General features: G+C 34.4%; 1 protein-coding gene across 2 annotated transcripts; it reads right to left on the reverse strand.

The window, feature by feature from the left end:
- Positions 1–467: 467 nt before the first annotated feature.
- On the reverse strand, positions 468–6,894 carry LOC132293683 (uncharacterized). Of its 2 annotated transcripts, XM_059791255.1 has the most exons (7): positions 6,649–6,894; positions 5,432–5,861; positions 3,847–3,966; positions 3,640–3,693; positions 2,753–2,916; positions 1,799–1,975; positions 468–880 (listed from the first exon to the last, which is right to left on the reverse strand). In XM_059791255.1, exons 2-7 carry the CDS (start codon positions 5,825–5,827, stop codon positions 667–669), a joined length of 1,125 nt encoding a protein of 374 aa, XP_059647238.1. In that variant the 5' UTR covers positions 5,828–5,861; positions 6,649–6,894; the 3' UTR covers positions 468–666. The 2 variants fall into 2 exon arrangements, with proteins under 2 accessions (XP_059647238.1, XP_059647239.1); XM_059791256.1 differs by lacking the exons at positions 3,640–3,693; positions 3,847–3,966.
- Between the last annotated feature and the right edge of the window lie 5,298 nt (positions 6,895–12,192).

Genomic DNA, 12,192 nt, shown 5'->3' on the forward strand with positions numbered 1-12,192 from the left:
TAATCGACTTACACTATTAATTTTGACCGTTTCATGTAATTTCACTTTATTTGTACTATTTTTACACAGTAAGACGGTAATGTGACGATACAATTGGTGCTTTATTATTATTATTATTTTTTTCCTACTATGTTAATTTAAAGAGAGCTCATTGGACCTCATATTAGTATTACTCTTACAAAAATTACAAAAATTAGTTACCATCACTGGGAGGATAGGGCGTTGTTTGGGCTAGATTAAAAACGCTTTTTACATGAAACACAAATAAGCTACAAGTGTTTGAGCACAGGCCCAGAATCTGGCAAATGGCAATACAATGTGCATGTATAAGCCATTAATTTACTGAATTTGACTTGCCTTAAATTCACTCCTCCCAGAAAATTTCTCTCACAAAAGTTCTTTTTTAGTCCGGATGGTTGGTGGTCATTTAACCTAGCTCATTTGAGACATCAAGTCGATGCCATATCTGTAAAGAAATTTCAAGGCAATTGACATAAATATGAAAGCAGATACGAGATAATGAATATCAGTTGGGCAGAGAATGATTGCTAATGGGACATATTTGCTTATCCTAATGCAACAACATGTGTTACAGTCCTTTCCTCACAACTGAACAAACAGGCAAATCAATGGGTGAACATTGCAGGTCCACCCCTGCGCGTGTTTTTATGATGGTTGGCCATAGAATCTAGCGACCCAAGGTGCGAGCCGAGTAATATGAGGTGTTCTAGGGTTTGCAGAGTAATAATCAGACCAGAAACAAGGAGAAAGCCTGTCTGCAAATTCGCCATTAGAATATATGCAAAAGGGTAGCCAGTCTTCACCTCCATTCATTCTCCTCTTGCGTTCTCTTGGATAAGCCAATGGGGCCTGCACATATCTGCATTTGTAGTTTTCAACATGTTTAGCAATCCTCGTAGCATATGTACATATTAGTCATGTGAGAGATCATAATCAGCAGTACAGACATTTAATGTAAGGAACCAAGGATTGCATACCAAGGTTTCTTTTTTTACAGAGTGTATCCAAATCTTGTTTCATGTTTCTTGATTGTTTAGAAGATTATCATCACCAATCTAAACCAAGGAATGCGGTATCTGATCATTAAAAGATCATCAGATTACCTGTAATCATCAACTAGATTGTTTGTTTATACTAATTATATTTACAAGATGCAGTCTAGTATTAGGATAGTCTCTATAAAGGAATTTCAATCCTTGAGAGCAGTTAACTAATGAGTTCTCAAGCATAGAGATTGCTACTAAAATTCCCCTCAAATATAATACGTCTATACCTTTTCTGGGAATTTATTACAAAAATACACTAAAATCAAAACAAACTCAAATCTATATTCCATGTGATTGTTTCAAGAAGAGAGAAGATTGTTCAAACCAAAAATTTCCAGAAGTCGAGGATTAGGGCTGGAATCATCGCCAACTTCGATCTAGATGTTATCTTATGTCACAAGACGATTGAGATCGTATCTCACTTATCTCTTCAATTCCATTGCTTGAGAACTTTGATTTTGTTAAAAGCTCGGGATTTTGTCAGGATCTGATTTTTATGCCTACTGTAATTTCTTTATTTTACTAGCTTGCATCCCATCAATTTGATTGGTCTTTTATACTTCAAAGAATTGCAAATCATGGTTCTACCATAAGAAGATCATACACCCAAAATAGAGCTGCACACAGTCATCGCTATTGACACCAGTAACTGGCTTACCTAAATGAGTACCTCTAATTAAATTGTTTCAAGAAAAAACATTGAAATAGTGTACCAAAGTGGCAAACAGTACCTGATACCGTCCAGTACGGCATCCCAGCAAAAATGGGTATGACCAAACACGTGACACATGGATACACCTCCTTCAACACCATGTATAGATCTTATTCGAGCCTCAAGACAGTCGGAGCCAATAATTTTTGGAAGTTTAGGATAGAAAAGCATCCTCTTCTCTGGACATAGCTCTTGCCTGCATAACATGGTATATGAGCAACTGTAAACTTACATAGCTCGGCACAACCTAATTAGGTAATTATACTGATACAAATAAAAACTGATATTCTGATATGCACTTATAGTTTGGAAAATAATTTGGAGAATCACTCACAATGAAATTGCAAAAAGAGTTTGAAGAACAGGTATTTGATTTGAGATGGAATACAAAGTATTGAGCAATAAGTAGCAATTGTGATGAATTCTAATTTGTAAATTAAGTGCTAAAATCTCATGGAACAATTTTGACCTCCGCTCAGCTCAAGTTTCGGAGAATTTAGTTTATTTTGATGACTTTCAGCTATGCAACAATGTGGGATCATTCAAAACAGACACAGGCACACCCACAATGCGTGTGTGTGAGAGAGATGCGACAAAAGGTAGTTATGGATAACAGCCACCATTACAGCCTCTCCTCGCCCACCCGTGCAAGATCGCTGTGTATGCTTTATGTGATTATTCTTTTCCACATCTCATCTCTGCTTAGTTTGAATCCAAGTTTTAGATTGGTCATTACAAATATTGCTATTTTCAGGCCTTCTAACACAAGAAAGTTTATACGCAATGAAATAATCACTGTCCAGATTTTATACAACTACAATCATCAACCCTAATAATTGAACAACTAAAAGAAGATCTAATTCTTTTTGGTTACACCTCTCCAGAAATTAAAAAAAAAAATCACAAGGAAAAGCAAGTTTAATTGAGAAAGTGATAAACTAACAGTTCAAATTCAAACAAGTAATTGACTGACCTAGGAAGAAAGTGCGAGAAAGAAATTATTTGGGTGCAGCTCCTCTGGATTTCTTTGATGGTATTCTGATTTCTGTCATTCATTGCGTCGAAGTATAGAGCAAGGGAAGCGTCACCATTTGAAAGTTCTCCAGGCCATTTGCATGCATGGAAGTCTTTACATGCCTGCACAAAGAATTAACAATAGTTTAGGTGTTAAGTGTGTTAAAATATTTACAGAATTGGTAGACTCCAACTAATAATTAAACATTTGGCAATAATCTCAATCAAGGAAACTGATGAAATTATGCATAAATCAATAAAAAGGATGAAATTATCACTAAAGACTGCAAACTAGAAAAATTAAGAGGATAGCATTAAGGATGTACATGCACTGGATAACATGAATAACAAAAAGGATGAGACTTGAGCAGAAACAAAAAGATTATTTCCATCTCTTTGAAACCATGATATTTATTGTGATTGGGCAGACTTAAAATTCTTATGTCAAGCTGAGGGGTCATTGGTCTGTTGCCATTGTAAAAATAACTAAATTAAGGTTCATTTCCACCTTCAGTAAGAAAATGACTTGAAAGATAGAAATGACAAAAGAAACCTGTAGCTTGAAGGATGAAAAAATATTAATAAGGAACCAGTAAAATCCATGATCAAGACTTCCAATTTTTGACAAAACAATTAAATTCTCATGAATATGACATATCACTTTAGAGAATGCAAATGTTTCTTTTATGTAATCATTAAGGAGGAGGTAAGATGACGAATTGGAGATTTATTTCAGTTGAGTCATTAAGCTTGCAGTGTAAAAAATATGAGTGAGAGAACGTCACAATGATGCCATCATAATCGAAGACTTTTAAATCCTTACTAGGAGAAAAGAGAGTGAATCACCATCTCCAATGATGGAATGCGAAAGCCAGTTATGTCTTTTTCTCTATCAAAGCTCTGGAAAAAAAAATAAAAAAATTGAAGCTCATGAGAAAATACATTAAAAAATGCATTACTTCGCTCAAAATAGACATGGTTCAGGCTCAAAATCTAAATGACCAGAAATATGACTACAGCAGAAAGTGATTTGGAATACATTTCTTAAATCACCTCATGGTACCAAGAAAACAAAGGGATGATTCCCAAGCCATCTATAATCACAGGATTAGTTAGCACTCCAAGTCCTCTACAAGCATCAAGCAATCTATCTAGCTTTTCAAGAGAATCAGGCTGAAAACAGGAAAGCAAAATATAGGTTCAGAAGATATTTTTCATATCTAGTAAGGAAGCATCAAATTAAGAACATTGGACGATGGGCTACACAAGTTACATTGTAAACCAAATACAAGTTGAAAATTAATCAACATATATTACTTGAGATGATACAAGTACCTATAAAAATTTTCATGGCTTAGCAGAGCTCGGGCGTTAGAGTCTCATTAAGGATTGTTAAATAACCAAATAGGTAAAGCTTAAGTCTAGGTCCAAGAATAAATCTTCCAATCAGCTGAATCCAAACCACCCAGTCTTGGCTTGTTTAGGCTAGAGAGAGGGGGGTATAAGATTTGTAAGTAAGTGAGGGCTTTTCGCTAGTAAAGGAAGAAGGTACTTGCTATCCATGAACTGCTTAAGATAGGCCTGTTAAACAGTTCGTTTAACATCCTGAAGTAGCTAAGAACTAGCTTACTTTTCAACCTTGATTGTTTGAAAAGCCAAGCTTGAGCAGATTGAGAGCTCCACTACACTTGGCTCATGAACATTTGAGGTTAGCAACATGCAGTGCAGCTGCAGTAACCCGATCACTTAAGAAGTTTACTTAAAAAACAATTTTACGTGGGGGAGGCGGGGGGAGTGGGAAGGAAAATTAAAAGAAAGAGGATGAAGATGAAGATGAAGAATAATATAAATTTAGTGAGGTCCATTATCTGATAATGGTCTCTCATCTATGCAGGATGCCAAGTGGGTAGACTGTATAAAATTTAACCTTGGCCTTTATTTTGCATGAAAAGACAGATTTTATAGTAGAACCTGCAAATATATATATTTTTTTTTTCCTAGTTGGTACTCACACACACATGCCTCCACCGAGGTTCGAACCCCTTCCCTCCCTTTGGAAAGTAGGGGCCTGGTACCACTAGGCCACTGGCCCATTGGTAGTAGAACCTGCAATCCTCATGCTTGGCTGTCCAAGAATTTACCACTGCATCAGACAGTGGCCCCTATAAGTCCAACAAGGTGTAAAAGAAATATGTAGGCACTTTGAGTATGTAATTATCACTGATTCGGCTTTGTAAAAGTATGAGAGTTGAATCCTAACATGGATATGAATGTCAAGGGTAGTGAACAAATACAATTGAACTCGTGAACAACTGTGAACAAATACTAAATAGTACAGCACCGTGTTGTTACAGTATTTGAACAAAAACCAAGCTTGAAAAGATTAGTTGAGCATGTCAAACTTGAGCCAACAATTCTAGTTCAACCAAACCAACCTGCGCCAGTTCAACATATGGCCTGACTTAGGTTCGGGTTTTCCACACCCCTAACACTTGATATAATGAACAAATAAACAAACGTCTATTTCATAATATATATATATATATATATATATATATTTGAATTTGATGCATTGGGTGATATCTACAACATATAAAATAAGCATGAAAAGGTTTTGCAAACAATAAAATTTCCTTACATAATCATCTTTCTCTCGGCACCAAAGATCATGATTTCCAGGTACATAGAAAACATTGTCAAATCTATCCTTCAAAAGGGACATGGTCAGAACAAAGTAGTTGTATGTCTCTGCTACATCACCTGCCACAAGAAGAACGTCTTTTTTGTGTTCAATTGTTGATAACCCCTTCACCCATGTCATGTTTTCGGAGTAGTCTGTGTGCAAGTCCGAGAGCACAAACACCCGTGAGCCAAGCGCCTCTTCATTAGCACAAGGCAATATTTGAGGCCTTCTAAGGCAACTCCTTTTCATATCTCTCCTACACTTTCTAAATGCAACTTGTTTGGGAAGACAGATTGTTTGACCAGGTTGCAGAGACGAGAACAGGCACGAAGGGATTAACCGCACTACCATGTGTAGGTTGAGCTACAGACCAAAAGGTACAGATCTACAATAAACCAATTCAGAAAAGAGAAAAGAAGAAACATTTCACTAAAATATGAAATGACTTACTTATCAAAAATATATGTATATGAAATGGCTTATATGTCGAATGGAATTGAATTGTTCATTATGTAATAAAATACACAACAAGTTCACTTTTAACACAATTTTTGTTTCTTAATATTTGGGCTAAGAGAATGATCCTTTGGGAATTCATGGTATGACCTTGTTTGAACTTATATAAAACAGCTACAATAAAGGTCTCATTAGCTTCATTCTAATATGATATACATTAAGCATTCATAAACCGGAGAAAAGAGAAGAAAAAAAGGGTTGATGTAAAATTTCCATGGAAAATTCAAAAAAGCCCTTAAACTTCCCAATACCAAACTAATTCAAGAACCAGCTACAACAAAAATGAAAGACTAATTGATGGATTGTTCTACAAATATAGGAAGATTGGTATTTCCAGAAGCCAAAAATGTTCATATTCTTCGGCTGATTTTTTGCAAAAAAACCAATATGGATGGACAATTCAGAAAATCTATATTCACCGAGAAATTCCATGTTCGATATAAATTTCAGAAACCCAATAAAGAGATATTTCCAAAAAGGAAAAAATAAAAGAAAAAGAAAACAGAAGCACAGAAATGGTAATGGGCATAAGAAAAGGGTACATACAACCAGACTTTTCAATAAATAAAAATAAAAAAATCAAAGATTTAACAAATAAGTACCTAATTAATATAATATAATTAAAATTAAAAACAAAAGAAAAAACCAGAATGCACCTAATTTTGCGGAGAGTGCCAGTGCCTGCGTTTTGGACGAAGAAGAAGAAGAAGAAAGAGAGGATAGACAAAGCAAGAGCGTCAACTGAATGCGTTATTCATTAAAAAAATCCTTCAATTTTGTTCGGTTCTTGACGTGGATATTACGAGTGAGTTTTCCTTGCGGAAATTAGAAAGAAAATACAGGTTAGGTAATAGAAAGCCAAACCAAACATGAGATCACAAATTTTTGCAAGCCTTTCTGTTACCTAAACTTGAAACTTCTATATACTCCAAGTGCTTACATTAATTTAGTACAAGCTTAACACCATCTAACTGCATTCTAATTAGTATTATTATTATTTTTTTAAGATAACAATGTTAGGGGTCAGGGGTTAAAGGATAAATAAGAACCCAAAGCTAAACACGGAAATAACCAATCACTAAAGCACAATGACACTTGCATTTAAATACTATCTAAAATATTCAATAATTCAAGAAATCCGTTTGTGATTGAAATAAAAATAAATTTATTATCCATTTTGATGTATTTTTTATTTAGTAACATATTTCTCTTAAAAATCACTAAACCTTTCTTATTTAAGAGACAACTATCAAAGTGACAAGGAAAAATTACTCTCTCACTGGATTAGTCCAGTGAATGATAAAAAAACAATGGTTAAGAGTTGAATTAAATTCATATTTGACGGTTGAGAGTTGAATTAATGTTTATCAAAATTTTAATATATACATACAACTTTCGCATACAATATATTTCTAATATATATATGCAATTTCCGCATACAATATATTTCTAATATATACATACAACTTTCGTATACAATGTATCTATTATTTAATAAATTACTCCTTAATTTTTACTTCATAGTTCCAGTTGATTGAAATTAGAACATCCCCAACAAAAAGAACAAAACCCTAAAAAAGAATAAAAACCCAAAAAAATGACCCAAAATCAAAGAAGAACTATAAGAAACAATGCAGAATTGCAGATATATTGAGATACCCCTCGGATCCGAGACACGGGTTGATCAGGCCCAGGCCCAAACCCGAGGGAATATCAAACAATTAATATTTTATAATGAACACGGAATACAAAATAAATTAAGAAATGAAATTAAAACTGGAAGGAACTAAAAATAGAATCCGCAAAATATTATAATTATTAAAATCCATCAAACCCAAACTCCAAAACTCCATCAGTTTACAACTTGGGAATCCATCTCTAGTGGACCCCTATTAAACATCCAAACGGAAGATAGAACAAATGTAATAAACGTCCAGAAATAAAACTATAGAGAGAGCCCTACATCGTCGAAAGAGTGAATAGAGACCTCTGCTCAGCACGAACACGTCTAAGCCTGGAACTGTCGTGTACCTGAAAAATAGAAGTGGGTCAGGCCCACGCGCAAGTTCTATACTACTACAATCCAAACAGAGGCCCGATACGCATGTACATCCTAAACAATTCAACAATAGCTAATAGTCCGTAAATATATATATAGTCACACTAAAGAACTCTCACTGGACTACAGGCCGGTCTCAACTTGAATAGAGGTAACATGCTAAAACGCACACAAAGTGGGCATATGTATCTATACATAAACAGGGTACACCTCCAACCATCGTAGCCAGCTACACATCCCAATGCATATACGCTCCCTAGCCATCGGTCCTGAGGCTCAAGCTCATACCGAGGCATCATAACAGTACATATATAAAATTCATCCAAAATCCCTGGTATTGCCGCTCAATAAGTAGTTGCCATGACAATACAAATCCACGAGACTTAACTTTTAGTTAATCCCATTCTTATTCCAAGTAGGTGGGTAATGGTATTGATTTAAAAACCAAACCCATCCTTAGTATGCCACCGTCCCATACCGGTGCCTACTTTCTAATCCTCCAGTAGTCAATAATACCAATAAATCAAGTATATATCAACTAAATTCCAACATCCAACATTCAATGTCAGCAGTGATAAAATAAGCATTGATAAATAGGGTCACAACAACAACATATACATGCCCAATTTAAGTTGTTCCCTTTAGTCTGATATAAAGACAGAATTAATTAAAACTTCCATTTAACACCTTACAAATGATATACAGATATGTAGGGTATGTATCACAAAATCCTAACCTCCACAGTTGATACTAACTGTGATAATGTAAGCATCAAAACAATATTCACAGTATGTATGTAGACATGCTCAAATTATAGTGTTCCACAAAACTGATCTAGTGTTAAACTCAAATCCTCCTAGTATTTAAGTTTCAACAGTTGCTATTACAGAAGTTAAGATAGCTATCATCTAGACCCATCCTTCCAATAATTTATACTAGCAGTGGTAAGGAAAAACGTGAACCACAGAACCACAATGCATCCACAAACATGCTTAGTCTAGGTTGAACAAGCATACAACACTACTGTAACTACCAGTTTCATAGCAAAACAGATATCATTTTAGTTTGGTTTAATCTTCATTAATCCTGGAATCATTTAAGAGTGCAAAGAGTATGAAGCCTAAGGGAAAGAGTCAGGATAGAATCTTGCCTCAGAAACTTTTGTTCAAAGTTTCAACGTCGTCTTCTTAAAAAAAATCCCGGTGAGTTCCAAAACCCGGTTACTGTTCACGGGTACGAAACACTGTTACCGAGGTCAAACTTTGATCTTCACCGTTCAGATTGTGCGTCATTGAGTCATGAACCTCTCCTCCAAAATTCAGCTCGATCGGACCACGGACGAAGCGGGATCGGATGTTTGATGAAATCTGGGCAGAATGGAAAAAACCCGTGCGACCCAGTTACTGTTCACGAGTACGAATCACTGTTCCCGAGGTCAAACTCTGATCTCCACCGTTCAGATTGTGCGTCATTGAGTTGTGAACCTCTCCTCCAAAATTTAGATCGATCGGACCACAGACAAAGCGGGATCGGAGCTTTGATCAAACCTTGGCAGAATGTGAAAAACTGCATTTTTCCTTCCCACTTCCACAAAACATGTGCTTTGTTTAAAAAAAACCCTACACAGACGTCTACCTTATACTTATAGAGTTTTCCTAAACCCTAGGTTCATTTAAGTCCAACTCACAATCCTAATCGGCCCATCCAATTAACGTAGAGACCTACGACGGCTATAATATAAAACCCTAATTTATACTGTAATTAAAACCCTAGTTAGATGTATTTACCTAATTACCCTATTCATCATTAAATACTTAACAAATAATCTAATTGAACAAAATAATAATTAGTAAACCCAATTAAACCCAAATAAGACACACATAGAATAATTAAACCAATTACACTTAAACCATTAATGCCAATTAAATAATTAAAACACTAACAAGTGATTCCAATCAAATAACTAAACCAATTACACTTAAACCATTAATGCCACTTAAATAATTAAAACACTAACAAGTAATTCAAATCAAATAACTAAAAATAAATATTATTTAAATAAATTAAATCACCACAAAAGAAAACAATTAAGCACATAATAAAAAAAATAATGACACATAATCAAATAAAATGTACTTAAATAATAAATTAAATACCATTAAATACCAGGAATATACTTTTTAAAATTAGGGGTATTACATATATATAATTATATTATTTGAAAAAAAATTGAAAATCAAGTGATTTGAATCTATTTTTGAAGTAGGAGTAGCTATACTAACCCTAATAACCTATAATTATATTATTTGTTATTCCTTATAATTTATTTGTTATTTTTTATAATTTGTTTGAGTAGAATGTTATGTAATATATTTTAATTTTTGTTGAATTGTTTTAAATTGAGATTATTTTAGGTTTTAATTTTAGTCAAAATGTAATTTTATTTTAATTTCATTTAAAATGTAAAGTTAAATGGTATAATATTATACTCTTTCTAATGTACACTATGAAGTATGGAAAAAATCAGATGTGTATCCAAACAAAGCCACAGTGTCTTGCATAAATACTCACACTTCAAAATCAAATGGTATCAAATTGGCTTTCATTCATCCATAACCACCACCACCACAATCAACATCAGCGCTATGCGGCGGTGTTGATGCGAATGTGATCAGAAGAGACATAGTTTGCGGTGGTGAAACTGAAGGGGACAATGTTTCTGTCGACACTGTTTCTTGGGGTTCCTTCTTGGGGCTCTGACGAGTCTTGCGGTCGAAGCTCTTGGAGTCCTCTTTGTAATAGGCCGATTGAATCGAAGAATGGAAGAATCACCGCATCATCTCATCCAGAACTCCGTGCCGACCTCGATCCTGAATTCTCTTTCGATCTTTCTTCGTATCACAACAAGTAGGTCATTGCTCACTTCTTTGTTGCGTCAAATCTTTTATTCGTCTCTATTGTTACAGTGTACACACACAGACATTTTCTTCCTGGAATAACATTAATCCTCCTGAATAATAAAAGGTTTGGAGGTCCAATAAACTAATTGTCCTTAGGTGATTGCTAAATGTCTCGTGAGAATTACTAATTTCCCATAAGGTTAATTGCATAAAACCCCTTTAAAGTTTAAGAATTTTGCATGTTATCTCCAGGACGCGGTAGTTACAGATTTCTATTATTTTGTGATTTTCAAAAACTCCAAATGATTATCCTGTTTGTTTTTTTAATAGTTGTGATATTTTGCAAAATTCTTGATATATCTGTATTTCAAGGTGATTGTATGTTAAAAATTTAGTACAAAGGATACATGCAAATATTTAAGATTTTTTATGGAAATTTAACCCAAATCAAATACATAGAAGACTTATCAAAAAAAAAAAAATTCAAATACATAAAAGGTTGTGTTATCTCATAAATGCTAATTTTTAGAAGGTCACTGGTTCATTTAAAGTTTAAATTAAAATATGTTTAATCCACCTTCAAGTTTAAAAGCAAATAATTTGAGGAAAACTAAAAATGCCACAAATGATTTTTTGACCCTTTTTTTTTTTGGGTGGTGCATCACACATATACCATTTGCCTCATTAAAAACTCAACCTCTCAACCTTCTATTTGAAAGGAGGAGATAACACTTAAACTAAGCCTTTGGTGATTTGTAAAGAAAAAATGCTTTTGGCATTGTATGCCATGGGTCTTGCCTAACTTAATTTGGTACCATTTAATTCATTTCATTTTATACCTGAAAAGTAGCCACTAAATGTTATAAGCACAAGTTGCGATATCCCACATCGCATGGGGAAAATGTTTGATGAAACTTATATGTGTGGACATCCCTAATTGTATAGATGTGTTTTGAGGAAAACCGTGAACACTGGGTCCTAAGAGGGGCGGGTCATGACACAAGATAACAAATTGATAGGCCTCACGTTGAGTTTTGATTGTTAGCGTACACGATGACAATAGACTTAATTTTACATGCAATTAGGTTCACAAGTATGCTATTACATTTTGCAAATTTGGTATGTTCAATGCTACACACCTATTAGATAGAGTGGTATGGGCTTGTTTGGTAGGATTCTTATAGCGTGCTTGGTTTGTAACTTTGGAAATAATTTTCTATTCTCGAGAACTGAAAAAAGAA

Source organism: Cornus florida, unplaced genomic scaffold (genome assembly GCF_030987335.1).
Source record: "Cornus florida cultivar Cherokee Brave unplaced genomic scaffold, ASM3098733v1 CherokeeBrave_3.0.0_Hap2_Chr02, whole genome shotgun sequence".
In the NCBI taxonomy this organism is placed as follows: Eukaryota; Viridiplantae; Streptophyta; class Magnoliopsida; order Cornales; family Cornaceae; genus Cornus; species Cornus florida.